This window comes from Helicoverpa zea, chromosome 16 (assembly GCF_022581195.2).
Source record: "Helicoverpa zea isolate HzStark_Cry1AcR chromosome 16, ilHelZeax1.1, whole genome shotgun sequence".
Taxonomy (NCBI): Eukaryota; Metazoa; Arthropoda; class Insecta; order Lepidoptera; family Noctuidae; genus Helicoverpa; species Helicoverpa zea.
Window position 1 is genome coordinate 1,381,052 of NC_061467.1, and position 23,322 is coordinate 1,404,373.

General features: G+C 34.8%; 1 protein-coding gene across 1 annotated transcript in view; it reads left to right on the forward strand.

Annotated features, from left to right (window-relative positions):
• Positions 1-23,322, forward strand: part of LOC124637367 (mucin-5AC) — a 77,311-nt gene that overhangs the window by 38,463 nt on the left and 15,526 nt on the right. Inside the window, exons 2-5 of the mRNA XM_047173760.1 lie at positions 11,330-11,384; positions 18,026-18,211; positions 18,573-18,724; positions 19,960-20,192. Coding sequence (XP_047029716.1) covers positions 11,330-11,384; positions 18,026-18,211; positions 18,573-18,724; positions 19,960-20,192 — 626 coding nt within the window. The remainder of the gene's footprint in view (positions 1-11,329; positions 11,385-18,025; positions 18,212-18,572; positions 18,725-19,959; positions 20,193-23,322) is intronic.

A 23,322-nucleotide genomic window follows, 5' to 3' on the forward strand; every position in this document is an offset into this window, starting at 1 on the left:
TAGATTCTAGAGGTAATGACGTAAGAGTTAGTGAACGTAAGATGGTAGGTATTGGGAGAATGCGGTTAAACAATCTCCAAATGGAATATGTACACCTATCTATTTGGATATTTATAGTCTCTTCCTAACTAGGCAGGCGCAGAGTTTATACAGTAAGTATTACGAAGATTTATATCGATAGTTCAGTTAAGATTAATCAAGCAGATACCTATTATTTAGTGCGTTTCAGAACTTATATCTGTATATAGCATGTATGTATTCTATGATGCAATATATTTTTGTTATGTTTTTTCTTATAAATTTAATTTAATTAATAGTCTTATCAAAATTGCCCCTAAAGTAATAGGTATATAAAAACTTTTAGTGATACACAAGACTAGAAAAAATGGAAGCATTGGATCTACTCTCAAACCTGCGCGTAAAGGCAAACACACATATGTTTATTTTGACTTCATTTTGCATTTATAATACTAAGAAAAATACCTATTCCACAACAACTCAGAGACCACGTACATGAGCCAGGACATGTGTGGCACTGCATCTAATGGCGGTTTCACTACATTTCACCCACACTTCCTCGTTGTACCTACTGCGGGGAAAGTGCTGCCGTTACAGATCATACTTATAACTTACCTGTTCTGCACGTGTGAATGACTGTATGCTGAGGTTTATGAGATTTTGCACTGGTTTTGTAAATTGTAGAAGTCCATGTTTATCTGTAGTCCCTAAAGACCCTTTTATATACTCTGGAAGCTGACCCCAAGGTACTTGGGAAAAGGCTCGTGAGATCATGATATAAAAGACCCTTTTGATAAATTGATTCGTCATAAAACCTATAAGTATTTGAAAGTTACTGTAAATCCCATTAGGTTCCGTTGGTTCCCACAGTAACTTTCGAGTCAAAGTGCGAAAGTTTTGAGTTAGAAAATAGCAGTAGTATATTTCTTCCTTGCTGAAAACTTTTCAGCATAATCACAAAGATTAAGATCATAACACAAGAACAGAACTTAGCCTCATTTTGTAGATACCTAATAAAAGTGCTTATATTACCCATAAAACTTAAGTCTACAATGCTACTCTGCAACAGTGTACACAGATACAAAGAAATTACCAAGATCCACAGATGTCATTGCCCTTTAACAAGCGTGCTCATTAGCCAGTAAGACAGTAGTGATCAAGTTGACGTAATCACTCCATCTGCAACAATAGGAGCGTGAAGATGAGCATCTATCACGCTATCAGCTCTTTAGATATACGCCATAAGTATACCATAGAGTAGTATGTTGGGTAATGGTGTAAGTTGTCGTGAACAACATGACTAAGACTCTATTGCTATCTTATCTAACTATAAAATGTATAATATGTAAGTACTTACATATTTTTTTAAGATTAACACTCGATGAATACCTACCCATAAGTTTTTTGTTTATGATATACGTTTCGCATTGGCCACATGACCACTATTTGATAATAAGAGATGATGTGGTCTATAGCTTATCCTAATATCGGGGCTACGGGATTGTCGGGGCTGCTGGATTGCTTATCCTAATTTTATATTTAACGCAAAGGAACGGAGATATTCTAGGTGGTTTGTCTTTCAGCAGACTAAACAATACTTTTCTATTCTGTAATCACATCCTCCCACCAGATCTTTTATTTACAATTCTCAGCTTACAAAGGCCTTTCTTATAACAGTCTTATAACAAAATATCCGTGTTCTATTACAAATAATATCTAACTAGGGCGATGACCGTGACATATAACAAGAAGGAATTCTATCGTGTGCGCCTCGTGATCCACTCTCTTGTTGAATCGCTCAAATTGTTCACCAGTATACAGCTTGTTAGGAAATTCATTGGAATTCTATTTACTGATGGTAACATGCTTAAGAAATATTCTGTGTGATGGAAGTATGAATTTTAGGAAATATTAATATGAATTCTTGTGAAAGAGATCTAGATACATAAAGTCATCCGTTTAAAATACCTATGTAAATGAATAATTGCAAAATAAGTATTTCTTGAACACTCTGGGTATGATTTACTCTAATTTTTGTACCCGGATTTACTGATTTTTGTAGTCGAATGCTGAATACCTTAGACAAGTTGATAAGTCAGGCTAGGTCATCTCTGAACTTTTACAATTTATTGTAGGTAAGGATAAATTATATATAATTTACATTACATTTAATGAATTATATACAGCTGGTTGAGCTATACAGGGTGGCCCATCCATAGGCGTCCAAAAGAAAAATTTAGAAGCTTTATGCTGTGGGGCATCCGAATCACCCCCATGTATGTTCAGCGATTTTTTGTAGTTTAGGAGCTAGAATTGTTTTTAATTTTTTTCCATAATTTTCATTTCAACATTGTTTTTTCTATTTTATCTTTTTTTCCTAACGTTTACAAATGTTTTTTTGTGTAATTAATCATCATGATAGTAGCTAACACCTGAAAAAAGCAGTTTGGCTAAACATTCTAGAACTTAAATATTTTATCTGAAGTTCAAAATTAGAAACCTGCTTAGAAACCCCTTATTATTTTTTTAAGGCCTTAACATTTTTGGCTACTGAACTCCAACAGTAATTTTGAACTTCAGACAAAATTTTATGTAAGTTCTAGATTGTTTAGCCAGGATATAACAGCGCTACTAATCTGCAAAAATAGGTACTATTTAGGTGCTACTATTACCAAATGAGTTTCTTCATAAAAACCTCTTCTATCACAAAACCTAAGCTCTTTGCTGGTTTTAACTTGAACAGCGTAAACTCAAAACATTGTCATACTCCTTTCTAAGACAGACATTATCTATGGTTGTTCTGCGCAGGTCCACTTTCCGCGTCCGGTTGTATTATTCTATTCTGAACGAGTACCTACTGGTCCACGTAGTACTTTCCTTATTAAATGGAGATTTCACTTAAGTAGTTTTAGTTCCTGTCTTAGTTTAAAACTAAAAGGCCAAATAACATTAATTATGTCTTTAAGTTCGTGTAATTTCAAGATTTCACTGTTGTGACCAATACCAATTACTTAAGTGATGCGAGTCAATGAAAGTTTTTTAGGCAAGATTAAAAGATGTGAAACTGCTAAAAACAGTGCTCAGAAATCGCTTGGTTAAGTTAGTCAGTTATTTTGTCTAAATAAAGGTCTATATTGAATAGAAGATGAGAAAAAATGCAGTATTTTATTATAATTTGACAAGTTATTGAGTTGATATTGTTCCTGAGATGCAACTACGTACATCATTCCAATTTTTTCGTCAGATACCTACCTATCTTTTACCCAAAAGATCACTACTTTGATAACACACACGTAAGCGTAATACAAAAAACTGTAACAGATAGTAAACTAAGATAAACTAAAACTGTAAAAGATAGTAAACTAAGATAAAGAATCGAGAGCGTGTGAAGGAAAAACAAAAGAAAACGAAATGATATCGATATAAAGATCTGTAACTCATCTTAGATAATTTTGTTTTTAAAAATATTACTTATTTAATATTTTCACACGCTGTTTACTGAAACTAGTTTTTGCTAAGATTGTTTTATAGTCAATTCTAATAACTTTAAAAACCAATCCGAAGAGTTTCCATTGACACAAAAATCTGGCTTACTCTACAAATGATATTCATTTATTGATATAAGGGGACAAATAAAAAGTACTGCCTTTATAGCAACGTTAAAGAGATGATTTTGGAAATTAATCAATTTAATTGAAGTTCTGCTCAATATTCATTAAAATTAATAAAAGAAATATAAAGCCATTCTGATAATAAACCATTATATTTTAGTCAGGAAAAGTCTAGCACTCATTCTGAAGAGTACTAGAGCAAATTATTTGATAATAAGCTTCAATAGCTCCAAAACTACCAACTTTATCATTCAATCGAACACAGAAGTTAATATCCCATAACTCAAATATGATAGCTGTCAAAACCAAAAGTGCAGCGTAAAAAAACAAATGACGAACGATTGCGTTGAAAACAAAAAGTATGCTTCCAAGCAGTCGTGCGTACGTTGAAAGTGAAATGTCGGCTTTCGTCCGAGGAATGCTGCCTCGCACAGGAATCGAACCCGCGACTGTTATGTAATAATGATGGAATCTTGTGTTAGGGTTCAGTGGGTAATGTGGGTTCAGATAAAAATCGTGGCTGTAGCTATTCTCAGCGATATTATTTGCATTAGGCATACGGAAAGATTTCCTTAAAAAATATTATAATTAACTTAAATATCTTCTTTTTAATCAGAGAGAATAAGACTATTTTGGCAAACGGGTGAAAAAGATAATGAAATTAATCAGATGCTCAATAAGTTTATTGTTATATCGCAAATGATAACCTAAAAGAAGTTTATCCATGAAACTATTCAACTAACAACTACTAACTAAATTATTATTCCATACGGAACACCATCGGTGCTAGTGCGGCAAATGGATACTCCACATAGGCATAGACAAGTTTTTCATCAGTCACTAAGTATTCCATCCATTTGATTCCTAATTCATTTACATGGAGTTTTGATCTCTTGTGGCAAAAGCAGCCACAAACCTAATTACCATAGTAGGCATATGGGTTTGCAATACTTAAACTGAGTGCCTGGGTAGTAGGAAGATGATTGATTAAGAGGTTAAATAATTCCATATTTTTTGTGCTGAAAGAAAGTTTTACCCTAGTTTTTAAAACTACTTTTCGCCTTGTTTCTAAATATTCAACTTTATAGGTGTAATTAACAAAAAAATAAGAAAATCGTGAGATATTCTTTTTCCTCCTTTAACTAATAGCTAGCTTTCTTCTTCAACAAAAGATACTAAACCTACTAAACAAATACATAGATAATTAAAAACAAATTAACCTCATATTTATAATTACAAAGAAACTTGGAATTAAGCTGTCAAGTAAAGAATTTTTCTTTAATAATAACTGCCATATTTAAACTAGAATTTTAACTATTTGTGCTAGTGCGGTTGCCGAATATAAACCATAATAAACTGCGAAGTTCTCACGGTACTGTAATTTGTATTAACAATATGATATAATTTTTAAATAACTTTCATTTCTCAAGTAATTTATGAATCTTAAGTTCGACGTTAGAATGGACTAAAAGTAGTCATTTTTGGAATGAATGAAACTATTGTTAGTGTAGATTTTATTTCGCAATCTAGGATTTTTATTTTCATGCATACTGAAATTATAATCCTGAAATATTTTTTATCAGCGTATAAATGCTTTTACAACAATATCTTCAAAATAACTCCTGGTTATTGGGAACTATTGTCAACGAACTTATAGACTAGATAGGTTCTCAACTTTGAGCCTGGGATTATACAACTAATTCGACCTTTTTATTAATAAGAATGCATGAAGAAAGGATGACAAAATACGATACATCATCAGAAGATGAACAATAACCTTTCACGATTGACCTTGAAACATTAAGTATTTAGGCAATCACTTGGTCTAGAGGTTAAGCCATATACGATTAGATTCATAGGATTAATAGTTTAATAACATTTTTAAAACCACACAAGCAAATGAGCACATTACAATGTTCAGATAGCTGGTTGTTATCAGATTCACTATAACTTCTCTTTGATTAGATTCACGATAACCTTCATAATCAACGGTCATCCTTTGTGCCAACTATCAGCTTACAGTTTAGCTTGCAATACGCAGTGGTCTCTTTACCTTTCTAATTATCTTTGCTTGTTACGATTATACCAAGGAAAGCTGATTTGAAATCGTAAAAGCATCATAATCGTAAATAGTTATAAAGGAGGCAATCCTATAAACATTATTTGTATATAAAGCCTAGAAAGACTGCAATAATAATTCTGACCGGACCAAAGTACCTTCTGAATTAGAGACCCTATGTAATAAGCACCGGTACCAAGTCATAAGAACAAGACCAATAATTTAGGGGTCCTGCGTTTAACACGATACCTACTAATATTAACTATGAATATCAGACTAACATATTGGCATTGGCAGTCGTTACGGGTAGTCCGAAGCCAGTAAGTCTGACACCAGTCTAACCAAGGGGTATCGGGTTGCCCGGGTAACTGGGTTGAGGAGGTCAGATAGGCAGTCGCTTCTTGTAAAGCACTGGTACTCAGCTGAATCCGGTTAGACTGGAAGCCGACCCCAACATGATTGGGAAAAAGGCTCGGAGGATGATGATGATCAGACTTCTTTTTATCCGAGTGCAGCAGTTTTTATCCGAGAGTAGCAGCGTGCGAAACCGCTGGTGGAAGCCATATATTGAACATGTAACTCTTATAGAACCGATTACCGAACTTAGGGTACAATATGTACAATTACAAGACCCATAATTTAACAATTCCTGTATTTAAAACACCGTTCACCATTCGTATTAACCATTCACTAATATCCTTTATAATTAAGGCTTATAGCATTAAAAGTTCCCAACCATGTCTACCAATATCCCTTATAATTAGAACCTCTGTCCATTCACTAAATGTTCCCACTCAAGTCAGTCATCCCGGCTTGCCTCATAGGAAGTGTATAGCCACAATAATCAGGCAAGTGGTGGCCAGTTCGGTTGGCTAACATCCCATAGCGCAACTGATGTGGTAACTGTATGAAGCTCAGTATTGATAGCCAATTATAGGTGGAATATATTTCCTCGGCGTAGATATGTAGGTACCTACACTAGCTAATTTGTCATTTATACTTATTCAATATGGACTTTTTTACAGTTTCTCTATGAAACTATTAACTGAATTCTGATAGGCACTATTTCAAGTACCCGGAAAAATATTTGCTACACTATATAAGAATTGAAATATTTTTTCAAATCGGCCCAGCTAGTGGTTTCTGAGATTAGTGTGTTCAAGCAAACAGATAAATTCTTCAGCTTTATTGTATTACTATACCTATTTTCACTGATAGATAGCTATATCCTTGAATATTAAGGTGAACCACAGGCGATGGAATATAGCAAGCAGAATCTTGTTCTTGTGTTTGTTCTAAAAGGCTTCCCTTGTCATTTCAATGAACCTTATACGATCAGTTACTGTCACAAAACTAAGGCAGTGGTATTCGACATCCATCATCCTCAATATCGGTCAGATTCCCACAATAAACTGTCAGTTAACAAGATTACAGCACGCCAATCACATGTCTTCACACTTCCTTATACTTTATAGACTAAGAGCCCGCGGATAATAGACCTTCCCTACTTTATTAAAAACATTGAGCATCCAACCTGCAGTGGGTACGAACGATTTTCCTCTAAGAAGTATGACTGGTGGGCTTGGTGTCTTTAGAAGTTACATACTAACACATTTTGTAAACAATAATATGTATGTTACGGTCTTATCTATGGAGCAATATCAGTCTGTTTTTTTTTTATTATTTTATTTTATTAAAAGTAATAAAATACCAAACCTTACCTACCCAAACTTTTTGTCTTACCTTTGGACCTTACTTTATATAAAGTATACTAAGACTAGCTTCCGCCAGTGGTTTCATTCGCATCCCTCGGGGATTAGTCAAATAAAAAAATGCGACTACGAACTTCACAGTTAGCCTTCATGTCATAAAGAAGATCTACCACTCGGTCTCCTGATCTACTCGTCTATGCAAAGCGGTTTTTAAACGGCGTCGAGTTATGCAAGCTTAGCAACAATAGAGTGTGCAATTTATACGTTACGTTATATAAACTGCGTCTATCAGTTGTGCAAAACTTTGCGCAGGTGTCGAGATTTTCAGTTTTATGAATTGTGTCTTGAAGATAATTAATTTAGAGACTGAGATCTTCGCAAGCAATGTAATAAACGGTATTTCGGTTTCGGTTTAATTTTCTTATTCAGTGCAAGTTCCCTTTTTGAGGTCAAAATAAAACGACTATCAGGCTAAACATTTTTTTGCAATTTTAGCTAAGATTATCACTGCACCATGGGTAAGCAGGACTAAAACATACAATTTACCAACTACCTACACGACACTGGTCATTGAGCTTATTATAGATTGAGACAATTAAATTACGTTTGAGGACCGTTTCTTTCAAGGGCGGTACATTGATGTTTTCGACTTTTTTAAATAAATCAGCTTAAAATGGCATAATACATAAGAAACATTTAAAATACATAATCTCATTTATTACTTATCATTATCAAATCAAATCAAATCAAATTAACCCAAACCCGTCTTATCACACAAAATCAAGTTAAAGCAATGTAAACAATAATTACAAATGATCTAACTTCATAGTTAACAGCGGTTGCATCACGGTAGCTCGGGTTGCTCAACCGATGGTTACGGTAACCACACGTGTGGTTAATCGGTTAACGACGGTTCGGATCGGAATTTTTGAGTTTTTCAGTTTTTTTAATGAATATGTATGAGTAAAATGTTGGGATCTTTTTTAAAAGTGCTTCTTTAGTGTGATGGAAAGGTTTAATTTTCAGAATGTATTCCGAGGTCTGTAACTACGTGCACAGAATTTTTGACTTTGTGTTATAATACGTGAAAATAGTAGGTATTTTTGTTGGTCTCCTTAGAAATAAGTAAATTTTGTATCCAGTCAAGTTAAAGTGTAGTTGTGATCCCCATCAATTGTTAGCAGACCGTGGTTTGTGTCTATGCGCGGTATCTATCCAGAGGCTCGCCTATTTCAATTGACCAATCTATATTACTGAACATTTTGTCTTTACCACGCATAAGTATACTTAATATTCAGAGAAGTAGTCATCATAAAATTCAAAACCATTCATTTACCAGCAACTTCATGATTTAAATGCACCAGTTCACAACTCCATAGGTGTTCTCAACTCCATAGGTATTCACAACCATCTATAAATAGTCTGTCCCATAAAACCACAGGAAGACTCCATTCACCAAACTATGAATATTCAAACCACATTACTGGTACTGTTACAATAGTGTAACTGTCTCGCCTGGTTGGGCAGCAACCTTCGGCGGTTGATAACGGTTACGTCAACCTATATAACTTAATTGGAGTGTGAGCGTGGTGAATGTTAAGGGGATTTGTGGGTGGTTTTTTTTAATGGTTGATGAGGAATTAATATTTTATGAAAGGACTGTTTTAGTGTCTGTGAATAGTATTTTTATCACCGTCTTTACTAGTGTAAGTATACTGATTAGTTTGAGGTGTTCAGGGTTGGTATGTGGCCCAGGTCACCATGAATGTTTGATGGGTTTGCTCGTTTATATATATGTTTATGATTATATATATCCCGTGCATTGGAGAGCACGTAAATGTCGGTCCTGCACCTGATCTTTTTCCGGTCGTGTCGGATTGCCGTCCCATCGGGTTATGAGAGTGAAGGAATAGGGAGTGCACCTGTGTCTGCACAAATGCTCGTGCACTATAATATGTCTCCTTAAGTGAGAACAGTCGCCGCGGCTGAAATCGGCCGTGGACGCCATTCCATTATATATTTATCAATCAAAACTATATAGTAGCAGTCTAAAGGCTGTGTTGTGTGCAGTCGATTAATAATATCGAGTGAATGATTGGACTGTTTTTGGAGAACATTGGCATGATAGTGATCAGATTTTGTCCTAATTTCAAACAGCTCTTTCGAGAGTCAGAGAAAAGATTAAAATAAAAGTAAATTAAATTAACAGGGGTTTTCAAGTTAATTAACAATTTTATAATAACATTATTAACATTATTTTGTGTGAAATAGACTTACGGTCAATGTTAGTCTAGACGTCGTTCAGTTATATAATGATATATTTCGCACTCATAGCAAAACTTCAACAATTTCTTTGTTACAATTAGCCCCAGTTTCAACTGGCCCCATTTCTATTTCATTGTGTTTACATTATATGACGTCATTGACTTTGGGAGCTAGCTTCCTTGTATTTCGTTATCATACGACAACACTTTCTAGAAGCCATCGCTTAATTTTCAAAAAGGGGAGTTAATTTCCAATTCGGATGTTTTCTTTCAGAGATAAGTTTGCAAAAATTTCACACCAAAACGACTAAACCGATTGAAATTATAATATTTAGTACACAGATATTGCAAAACCTTAGAAAGAATATAAGTAGTTCACTTGCGATGCGGTTTGAACCGGGGGTAACAACTAGTTAACCACAAGAAATTAAAAAAAATTCTATCTACCTAGGAATACAAAAAAGCTCACTAACCTAAATCACAAATCACACCTAAAAACTTTTCAATTTGCAATTACAAAAGCACTCATAAATACTGAAAAGCTTAAAAAAAGTCAATTTACTACACAGACTCCATACCTAGCGAATTAAACTCCGAACATTATCATATTTTTATAGACATTTCCTTAACGCCTAGTATCAACTCACGCGCAACGTATTTCAAGATGGCGGAACAGTGTAATGCTTACTTTAATTCATGGAGATGAGAAAGAAACTGGTCGCTTCGTATATTTTAATAACTGGCATTGGATTGCCTTGAAATTGTCTTTTCAACTCAACTGTCCTCCTAGCCAATTATCGGCCGTTCTCATGTAAGGAGATCAGCCAGCTGCGCAGGACATATTATAGTGCACAAGCATTTGCGCAGACACAGGTGCACTCCCTATTCCTTAAATCTTGGAGCCCGATGGGGCGGCAATCCGACACGACCGGAGAGAGATCAATTGAACTGTCTTTAATAGGTAAAGAAAGATAGGAAAATCTGTTGACATCTCAATACCATTTAAAGAATCACATAGTATCAATAGAGGGTTTTCTATTTTACATATTGTAATGTAATAATACATTTCTTTTGTCAACTTTTAACTCTTAAATAGCCCCAAGTCATGAAACATCATTAACATAACCTCACTTTTTCACACAACCAATGCGCTAATAACTCTTCATACAAAAGACATCAACGCGCGACCGGCGCCCGCGCATCTTTTTAGCTTATTTCAAAAGTAATTGTTTCATACACAATACACAATGGATGTGTTCTTGTGTGTATTGTGAAGGAAGTTGTGTATTGTGTGTGTGAGTTCATGCAGTTCAAGTTCTTGATACTGTGTGTTTTGTGGCTGTTCACGTTGCTAAATGATTGACTAAGATAGTTGCGTGATTGATTTTTGTTTGAGTAGTTTCTTGTTGTGCTTCTGAAAGTACTAGAGTTATATTACACCATTTTTTCGAAACATAATATACAAAATTAAGCAATAAGTTTGCTCTTCATCACCATCTTGCTATCCCAATTTTATTTGGGGTCGCTCAGAATGTTTTTTCTTCCAAAATGCAATAGGTTAGTTATATTCAGATAAATGAGTTTATCTTTTAGTGATTAAAAGTTAAGACGTGGACGTGTTTCTATCGACTTTGAACTAATGATTATTTTTTCTTTTGTCCACAGGAAGTCACAATATGGCTATCACTACTTTTAGCAGTTATCACATTAGGAACACCAGGTAAATATCTACACTTTATTCAAAACCAAAGTCTCTAAAGTTTTATCATGAAAATCATTACCTATATAAGTATACCAAACCGTTCTGTTTGATATGTTTTATAGATAGATGCAGATGCAGTATGTAGTAGATTCTGTCATGGTTCTCATAAAAACTGCTTATCATCACTAAGAACTTTATGAATTCTAAGTAGAGTTAGACAAAGAATGTGTATAGGCAAAAAGACAAAAAGTATACCTAACCTCTGACTACCTGACACATACGCTGTTATGACATCATTGGCATAAACGTCACTCCCACAGCATCTCCATATGCAAACTAACGCACATTCCTTCTTAGAAAGATAATCGCGGAGATCCTTTTAAAGAACATGTTTATCTCACTATCAAATGGATGCACATAAAGTGAGTAAAAATCTAAGTTTGTATGTACTTTCTAACAGCCAGTTTCTTCATCAAAAGTTAAAGCCAAAGTAAAAGTCAAAGTAATGTCTAGAGTAAAAGTAACGGTCAAATTCAATTTTTCTATTAGTTTTGCTGTCACTTTAGCCTTGAAAAAACGTATTTGACCGTTACTTTTACTTTAGACATTACTTTAACTTTAACTTTTGATGAAGAAACTGACCGTTAGTATGTCTTGGACACCAATGGCTGATAAAAAGGTGAAGGAAAACATTTTGAGGAAACCTGGACTATATAGTCTGAAATCACCAACCCGCATTGAGCAAGCGTGGTGATTAACGCTCAATCCTTCTCCGTATGAGAGGAGGTCTGTGCCCAGCAGTGGGACGATAAAAAGGCTGTAACGGTAACAGTAATAACAGTATGTAGGTAGGTATAATGTTAAAACGACAGGTAGTTGATACCAGTCTGATTAGAATCTACTTGATCTACTTACCGTATTTACGCATGACATTATCATAATACTACTGGTTTAATTATGTAGGTATTTATAAGCCTAAGCTTAAACTAGAAATACGATTGATTAATATCACATTACATTAGTATCCATAGTCACAGATAGTAACCAAAATTGTTTTCATAAATTAATTCAGCACAAAAAACCAGTAATTCCAGAGCTAACACATTACAAACAGACAAACATTAACTCTTCACGACATTCATATACTGAGATTAAGCTAAAATACTGCACCCAGATGCATCATGTCTTACTATGCAACCTTCCAACAAAAATGCTCTTCGAAGGCAAAGCTTTCCTCACTACAGTCAAAACCCAACTTTATCCCATACAAGATAAAGTTGATATTCCATTGACAGTATATTACAATGCCATAGAATGACTGGAAGCGACTCTTGAACAATGGCTCGTTAGTCCCACGGACTGAGCGACGACCTTTGTGTACTTAGGATGTTAAAACATGCGTCGTACACTTTTACTTGAGTACTAAGTTAATGGTTTTCTGTGTTTGTGATGACTTTCGATTTTGAAAACACAACATTGATAAAGCCTAGCTAGCTTCATACAAACTATGTTGGGGTCGGCTTTCAGTCTAACTGAACGCAGGTGAGTCACACAATCTTACTTGTAGTGACTATCTGGACTTCCTCAACTCACTCACTCAGGCAACCTGATCTCCTGATCATGGCTTTGCTATCTTTATCTTCCCTTTAACTTCCCTTATGATATCCAACAAATGACAGTCGGGAGGCCCCACAGCAAAATAAGGTTATCAGGAAATATGTCATAGTTTTCCATGTTTGGATTACTTATTTCATTCTTATAATAAGATGTCACCTACCTAGTTATATGAGCAAAAGCATAATTCTCCTCCTAATGTAGAAACATTCAATGCGCATATTAGACTCGCACTCGGTCTACTAATTTCTGCCTGAACCTGCACAATCACAATTTTTAAGACATTGTGATACACACCACATATTAAATACCTCATCTTTCTTTATTTTTGCTTAAAAATAATCCTTCCTTTTTATACCACGTACCCATCTGCATACAAGAACCGTGCACATAAATACTTCTTCAAGGCCTTCGTGTCTGGTTGCCAACCTTCAAGGGACATTTCTTTTTGTTAAAAAAGTACAAAATTGTTGTTGGTTCGTCCTCATCTTCCGCGAGGAATGACCGATGACCTTTTAACACGTAGTTTTTAATACTTTTTGTACATGTTTTACGATATTTAATTGGCAGGAGAAGATATGAAGTGCTTGTTAATATTTTCATGGGTAATTAACGGCTATTGGTTGTTGTAATTTATTTTTATTGTCTGATGAACTGGGAATGTATTGGTTTTTTGTATTAAAAGTTATGGCTAGTCTTTCTGTTTATAAACATAAGGCAATACTTAGTATATTTTTTTCGGGACGCGACGTGGTTTTCACGGGACGCGTGTCAAACTGCTAATAAAATCAAATAATTGATATTTTTAATTATTATATCCTTTATTCTGCAGTCAGATTCCAAAATCGTCAGTTTAGGTATGACCTGGACCTTAGCCAACAGTCCTTATGTCATTACGTTTACATTACGAAAGCACAAAGGTAACTAAGATTAACCACATTTAGTTGCATGCGTAATACACAATGCATATACAAGATGTTCCTATGTATAAGGTCGGCAGGTACGTAGGTAAGCTCGGAGGCTTTACTCATTGTTCAGGAATTCCTTTGTGAATCATAAGACGAATCGCTTTGGACTTATCTTTGTGATTTTAAATGGAACCGCGAAGCTTAGTAAATTGCTTTGAAGATGTAGTTTCTTAGTAAGTATGAGTACAGCATTTTGAAGAAATATTCAAAAGGTTCTCAGTAAACACATTGCCTTGAGGATGTTGAACTTTGTGAAATTCAATAGCATTTCAAGGCAAAAATAACTTTTAAAAGTCTTTAAAACCTTCTGTAACAAATATAAAATATATAGGTACTCTTAAATATATTGCTAGTTTCCGACAGCGATATCTCTCGCGTCTCATTAAAACTACTCCGAGCACCTAGATAAAAGTCTATAGCTTAAGGCCTTCTTCGATAAATGAGCTATCTAACAGCTAAAGATTTTTATCAAACTGCTCCAGTAGTTCCTGATATTTGTACGTTCTACTAACTCTTCAACTTTATGATAATAGTATAGATTTAACAAAACATATTATATTATAGCTACAACATACAAACATAGTATGTATTAGCCTAATGACCGCAGTAACTGGTACCTTCGCCACGTAACTCGAGATGTCAAGCATTGCTCAGTGAAGAGCACACATTACGTCTTATTACACAGTTGGTGAAATGTGACACACTTCGTACTATATTATGTGAATACTTCAAATACTTCATTGTGAAGTATTTGAATAGCTATACACCGTTTTACAATATGATATACCTACATATATATACAATTTATTATTTTTGTTGGCTTTTATAGTGATGTAAGAAAATTGGATTCAAATCTACTTAAATAATTAAATAATAATAATTTTGCATTTTTTTTGTGTCGTGGAAACTAAGAAAAACTATAGGTATTTACAAACTTAAACTACTTTACTAAAAATAAATTACAGTAGGTACATATATTAAAATGTTTCTGATGTTTATGAGAAGTTGTAAATGAATTAGGAGAATAATAATTTTCTTAAACTAGCTTGCGTAGTTTTAACCGTGATATGGATAATATATCCTCGATAAGTAGGCTATTAATCTGACACGGGAAGCTTTTTTCATATAGGCCCAGTGGTTCCCGAGATACATTAATCGAGTTATATAGATACTTAATAAAAATTACTTTAACAAGGTATTTAGACTTAACATCGACTTTTTTAAATCTATCTTTTTTTTGCATCAATATAGGCTGTTGTAATAACTATTTAGCCTCGAAACATCACTTTGTTAGGCAATAATAACGCAATAATTATTAACTCATGAATGTTTTCATGTATCATTTGTCAATCAGCGATATAATTATAAAACAATTAGTTATTCTTGTTATAAATTATATTTCATTGATATTTGGCAACACTGATGTTACTAGTGTTGTCATTTGTTATGCATTCAATGTCGACACTATTTGGTATTACGATACAATTGTAATGTGTAAGTCTAAGCTAATATTGTAATACTGAAAAATTTGTTGATCGCGCTAAACTCAGGAATTACTGGTCGGATTTCAAAGTCATTCTCTGTGCCATTTATAAAACAGTTAATGTGTGGCTTTTTATTCAGACGCGCGCAGCAGTTTCCTTCGGGCGAGGGTTAAACCAAGGAAATAAAGTAACTTACTTTCTTATACATGTAGACTAGTATTATTGTTCATAAAGGATATTATTGAACCTAACACTTTATATAATAAACAATTCTTTAGTTTGTACATAAACAAACAATATGCTAACTCAATGATGCGCTTTCATCATTGCATAAACAATATAGGTCAGACATATTACACACACATATACTTAGCTATGTAATATACAACATATAACAGTACGCACGCACTATTGGAGTACCCGCATACTGCAAACAAACAGTCGGCCGACAGTTGGCCCGGATAGTTGGAAAAAAATCTTTAAAAGAATATCGTGAATTCAATCAAAGTTTTCAGTCGGTCTAATACCGGCCAAGTACTTGATTGTTGATTCATCTCCATACTTTTATATGAACCGATTAATCTGTGTTTTGGAGGGCACGGTATGCTGTAGGTCCCGGCTGTCATTTAACATTCTTGGCAGTCATTACGAGTAGTCAGAAGTTAGTAAGTCGAACACTGGTCTTACAAAGGAGTATCGGGTTGCCTGGATTGAGGAGGTCAGATAGGCAGTCGCTCCTTGTAATACACTGGTTCTCAGCTGCATCCGGTTAGTAGACTAGAAGCCGACCCCAACATAAGTTGGGAAAAGGCTCGAGAGATGACAATGCGTACCTACTACCATTCATTTCCATTCGAGCATTCTGATTTATGAGCCGACCAAACTGTCGGCCGACTAAAAAGTCTCTAGTGTGCAGATACTATTATATTACAACGTCTTGTCTGTTTGTCTGTGTGTTTATAATGTTAGGTATTACACGGCTGACGGATTGCGAGTCACTCGGTGACGCTTATGTCCAGGAAAAGTTGTGAAATTAACATTCTTTTACGTTATTATTGTATGGCAGAGTTATTTTTATATCTACCTAGTTGGTAACAGGCATATTGTAGTTGATCCCAGAATAAGTTGTTGTGAAGTAAAATCAACCATAAAGTTCAGTCTTTAAGGCCAATGGAGGTGCAGTATTTTGTAAATATTGTCGTAAAAAGTGCTCATTTAATAAACCTACTTCCAGTAGATGATTGTCACCAGGAAATAAAAATGTTTTGGTTAAGATTTTTTGATTTGTTACAATTTACTTTGCATTATTTTGGAATCAAATTCATAGAGGGAGTAAATTAAATTATTGAATACAAATTCGCTAAATGGAATTCAAAATTAATATTACACGCAAGTATTACTGAAATAATATAAACGTCAAGCAAAAAAAAAATTAATTTGCCAATAAAATATAAGTAGTTGAAGTGAATTGTAAATTATCTTAGATACGATAAATATGTATTTAGCAAATACTTATATCGAATTCGGTGAAACAAATTAAATGTCAAGTATGTTTGTCATGCAATAATGTAAAACCACGTAGTTTAAAAACAATATTTCAAGAGCCCCGAAAAATGTGCAAAGATTTCAAAATAAAATTGTAAAACCTATTAGATACTATACTTTCTGCAATCTATGAAAATCTTTAAGTTTTATTAATATTTATCATAATAACAAAGCATCTTTCATGCCCCAGTGCCGATGAAAAGAGCGATATAAATAATGATTGTAGCCAATAAATCAGTTTATAAAAAGCTTTATAAAAGTTATAACATTATAAGGCTACACAACATATTTATGACACTACTAACCTTCGAGTCGTTTCAGACTAGCCAATTTAATCACGCGTACATTCGGTTTGACCAACTCAAATCATAACGCATCACTCAAACTGGTAGTTGTCCATTGTTTTATTTGTTGCCAACTTGGAAAAGCTGGATAATCCGCTTGTTTGAAAGAGGTCTTACAAATATGATCACAATGGGAACTCGTAAATTATAGAATATTGCTCTCTATAGTGTTTCAATAGTCTGTACCATACTGCCTTATTGTTAGGTAAGTAGATAATGTACTGGACCCAGTAGGAACTCATCCGTGTTTCTAGTTTATGTAACCTTTGTTGTGGTGAATAATATTTGATGTGCCTACATTTTATGTATGGGATTATTGTGGATTGCGGTATTTCAATATACACCACAACAACAACAGAAAGATAGCGGTTCTTCATATAGGACTTGTAAAATTTTTGTGAATTGTAGTCCAGATACAGCTATTCTTCTCAAAATAGGTATACTTTTGTGTTAGGGTCAGACGGACAGACAGACTTGTGTTGCTGGGGAACTTGTTAAGTTACGTCTTATTCCCAACAATAACACATAACTTTGGTGTTGGGGCTGTCTTTGTATATTTTTAAGACATTCAAAATGTGCTGGTTTTCAGCATAGTTTGATTTAATGATTTTGGTTTTAAATACGTTCATAAGATGTTCCAAAAAACAAGCCCGTGAATAAAAAAATATCCTTATATCAAAACTAATAACATTATTTTCTTCCAGCATCATCAAGCGAGCCCCGAGTGGTCTGCTACTACACGAACTGGTCGGTCTACCGGCCGGGCACCGCGCGCTTCAACCCGCAGAACATCAACCCTTACCTCTGCACGCATCTCGTGTACGCCTTCGGAGGCTTCACCAAGGACAACACCCTCAAGCCTTTCGATAAATATCAGGATATTGAGAAAGGTAAGGTTTTTAATTTTGTTCGTGTAACTGAAGAATGGTCCCACGATGGGCGCCAGTTTATAACTCGTTTGTTGCTGACAACACTTAGTTGGTAAATAATATGCCTTGCAATGGGATAGTAATAAAGTATTGATAATATTGATAATGATGAACTGTCACAGCGATTAAACGCGATACCACTTTTTATCACGTTCCAAGTTTGACTAAGAAAAACAAACTAACCAGAAAGTTTGCAAAAATTAAAACTGTTTAAATTAATTCTTTATCTTCTTATCACGCGATTCAACTCTCATATTGTCACTAACTCCATTATCTTACGTGTCCCACTCGGGCGCCATTAACCTCCATCTATCCATTTCAGGTGGTTACGCCAAATTCACTGGTCTGAAGACATACAACAAGAACTTGAAGACGATGCTGGCCATCGGCGGCTGGAACGAGGGCTCCACGAGGTTCTCCCCCATGGTCGGCTCCCGGGAGAGGAGGAAGGAGTTCGTCAGGAACGCCATTAAGGTTGGTGTCGCTTGTTTACTTGGTAAACGACCTCGATGGCGCAGTGGTCACCATGCCGGACTGCCGAACCTGAGGTCCCGGGTTGGATTACCGGTTCGGTCGACATTTGTGTGATGATCATGCTTGTCGGCCGTGATCTGGATGTTACAATATGTTTGTATTTATAAATATGTGTATAAGTTAATAAATAACTTACCATGATGCTAACCGACCGTGAGTGAAAAAGGTGTCCCGACTATACGATATTATAAAAAAAACAAAAACAATATCATAGTCAAATTGTATGATAGTAAAATATATGTCGCAGTCAACTGATTTAAAAAGCCATTCGGTAAAACAGCAAAGTTACTCGTGGAGGACTGAGAATTAAGTTTGCAAATGCACCGTATACTTGTTGTATAATATAAAGACAGCTCCATATTGTACGCATCTTTGACCAAAGCAAATCTCAAAATAATTCACATTCAATAGCCACACATACCAATCCATTTCAAACCCAAACCACTATAATTTAAGTTACATTTTATACAGCATCATCAAGCCTTCAAAAGTAGTCGAACCTCGAAAGCTTCTCTGATCTTTGCATTAGACTTTCTCCATAGACCTGTAATTACATAGCACCTTTCTACTTGAAATTAGATTAGAAAATACGGCTACAATATGTATACGAATTATACGGTAGTCATGACTGAGAAATTTCTGAATAAATGACTTTCCCACAATAGCTTTTTGTATACGCTACAATTTCTAATGTTATTCTTAATTTAAAATTGTTTGACATTTGCTGTCCACCATATTGTCTTTTTATTATGCATAAGAAAAGAAACTGATTCTCGGATATTCAAAGACACCTTGGGTGATATTTAGAGGTATACCTACTTAAGTGTCTTATTTTAATTTACAATTAGATACAGAAAAACCCGAAAAGATGCTTTATTATTTTTTCTAAATATTATAATTAACTCCATATGTAACATATTTTTATTTAATGTGAAGGAAAACTTTAGGAAACAAAAGCATTATAAGGACTTTTTACAATCATCACCATTTTTTAACTGCTGTTAAATTAGTTTGTAAGTAGATATTCATTATTGTGTTACTGTTTATTTTCCCAAATAAATAATATAATTAAATCCTTCAAAGACCAATTAAAATAATATCACCATCTACAAAGCAGCTATTGCGAATCACTACATTTTTTTTCTCCTCAACTAAAACCACCATTTCTCCCCCAGTTCCTCAGACAGAACCGCTTCGACGGTCTCGACCTGGACTGGGAGTACCCCGCCTTCCGAGACGGAGGGAAGCCCAAAGACCGAGAGAATTACGCCAAGCTGGTGAAGGAGCTACGTGAAGAATTCGAGAGGGAGGCAGAGAAGACGGGGAAGCCGAGACTGCTGCTTACTATGGCGGTGCCAGCTGGTATTGAATATATACAGAAGGGATTTGATGTGAAGACGTTGAACCAGTGAGTTGTTTTTTTTTTTTTGTCGTTTATTTATAGGTAAACTGTGGTAAAATGTTGTGTTTGTGTAATATTGATGGTAGGTAACATACCCATTCTTGGCAGCAGATTAAAGAGTGATCTATTCAACAGTTTCAAAATCTTTTGAAAAAAAAAAGGATAATGATACAAAAAATCTGTGAGCAATTTTCCCAAAAAAAAGTCGTTAGGGTAAATTGTATTCACTTTGTTAAGAATTTGTCAAGAAATGTTAAGAAATTCTAGCATTGAAAATCTTTCAACTTAACCTAATACATAAATTAACTTCAATGATTTCTTAAACAATTTAGAACACACATTAGAGAATCACAAAGCAGTACATAGTTTGACATTGTACAAATGACCAAAGACGACACTGTGCAAATATTTAATCGTCACACATACATTGCAACATACATTGACATACACACCAGTCATACACACGACACTTGCTTAATTTACTAGTCCAATGTCGCGTTGCTTCATGTAAGATGGTGGTGCAAGTTATAGGCAATACGCGAATTTAGATGAGCTTTTAATGACCACATGGGGAATCACTTCTTTAATGTCGTTGTTAACAGACAGTTATTTCATTAAGAATTTGCGACTATATTTTATTGCAATATCAGAAAATAGAAACGAAAAATGTGATATCCTATTAATAAAATTGTCATATTGACTGGCTTCTACGCAATATGAAGACCTGCTCTAAATCACAGATTTTTTGTGGTGTCTAAAGTAAAACGAATCAAGTAACTTATTTATGGAGTTTTATAGAACTAACGTAGAACCAACCTTACTAAATTATTTTAAACATTACAGTATCGCCATATATTTCAAATACGTACCTACATGATAAAATCGCTCATCTCTTTAGACTTATTCCAACCCACAAACCATGCCCGCAAAAAGAATGTCACACGATCAAAATCGGAATTTTAATTTATTGTAATGATTGTAAATGTAAGCTTAAGCCATAGCGTGCGGTCGGCACTTCGTAACTTAGTTACACACAATTACATCGAGCTTTGACATAGTAAGTGTGCTCTAATATTCTTTGTGAATCCAGTTTTACTAAAGAGTCAAAACTAGATTTTAGTGTCAGATAAAATTCCATAGTTTCTATAACCATTTTCAAACCGCGATAATAAGTAAATCTGCTCTTCTTACTTCTAGTATGATTTTTATTGATCTGATGACATGCTGCTTGATAAAAAAGTATAATAAGTAGTCTTTGTAAATACGTGTAGTGCTTATACTTAAAAACCACTGACGACACATTCATTCACTTCCATACCACACACCATCATTACTATTCTAAAGACCTACAATCCCTTTCATTAAAACATCATTAAAGACAGCACAATTCCCTTTGAATCGGTATTATATCCCACAACTCATTCTCACCAGACTAGTTTCAACATGGAGAACAAAATGACTAGCGGAGGTGCCATAACGAAACATCGCCTAAGAAAGTAGCGCGCCAAAATGCGGGTGAGAACAGACGAGGAACGTTACTGTTTTCGCCCTTATGCGCCTTCTTTGGGCTCGACCATTTTTTTTATACCAAAAATTGTTGACAGATGCCTCAAAGAAGCTAGGGGATTGTTCGAAAGAGTTACCGCGCTTGGTACATAAAGGGCTTAAGAAGGAACATGATAGATTTTAGTCAGTCTGACATTTCCTCACACGACTAATTCACAGCGGAAGGGGTCATTTGATAATTTCCCTTTAAAAAAGATGTTTCAAAGAGCCCGAACGCCACATTAGTGCACACTCGTTTAGGTCATGTCCACCGTACGAATTTGACCTAGAAGAAGGCGCCTAGACACCTGCATTATGGCATCTCCGGTCATGTTTCCTTACTCTGTAAAGTTCCAATGTTAGCCAGTTTCGCAAGTACAGCTGATTTGTGCTGCACAATGCTTCGGAGCTTAGAATACACAATGGGGATTGGTGTGGTGGCCATGGAGGGTTATGTAAGTGAAGACCTTGGAATGATGGGCCCGTTAATAATGTGCTTGGTGGTCTGTTTTGTGATGATAGAGCACTTTCATCGTCTGTTGTAAATAGGGGATGCTTTTAGATTTATTGGTGACGATATAGTTCAGCAATGAAGGTTGCTATATTATATTCTAGTCTAGATGGTCACTACATGTAAAAGAAGATAAAAAATTTAGATTTTTGTTTACATTATATTTTATGGAATCAAGCGTTACTTTACTCGCGGAATTAATACAACATTTTTTTCCTAATAGTTTATTAATTTACACTGCATTTGAACAAAGCAAACACATTAAAATAAATAATGCTTTACAATTATTACAAATGTCTTCCTCATCTCTTTCCTACTATTCTTCAAAAGCTACAATTACCCCACCAAACACCCACACAATACCTCTATTTCTCGGAAATAAACACAAGCAATCAGACATATTAAATCCCCATTTTCGCGTAACCATGGCAACCCTACAATGTTCTAAAACAATGAGATGTGCTAATTTCATCCCGTCCTTCAACGCTCTGGTTAGCTTTGTCTTAAGATTTTACGCAAAAGAAGACAATGGATGAAGATTAGAACTTAAAGATAAATTAAGTGGTTGTTGATGAAAATCTGAGAACTGTTTAGTGTTGCCAGTATCTGCGTTTAAGCTGTTTCTTTATTCTGGTAAACAGTAGTTTACCAGTCCTATGAAACTTCCTTTAGTAGTAGCCAAAACTTTATCTACATTAGTCATGAAAGTCAGAATAATAATTAGGTATCATTCAGTCGTAATAATCAATTGAAGAGAGGGTTTGGCACGGTATATTCTAAAAGCTTTAAAACTCACAAGCTATACTACACTTAAGCTACTACAAAATGGAAATCAGTACTTAATTAAATCTTAAATAACAAACAAACTGCATAATAACCTAATCATTAGATAACTTAAAACAACCTTGATAGCAATGCACCTACAGACACGGTTCTCTTAATTGTTCTCTAAAAGCACACTGCAAACTTTTAATCGGCCGATAGTTTGTTCAGGCTCATAGATCACTACGAAAGGACATTGTTCCGGCTCCATACATGTTCTGCCTAAGAACCGTTCGAATGGAAAGTGACTTCTATAAA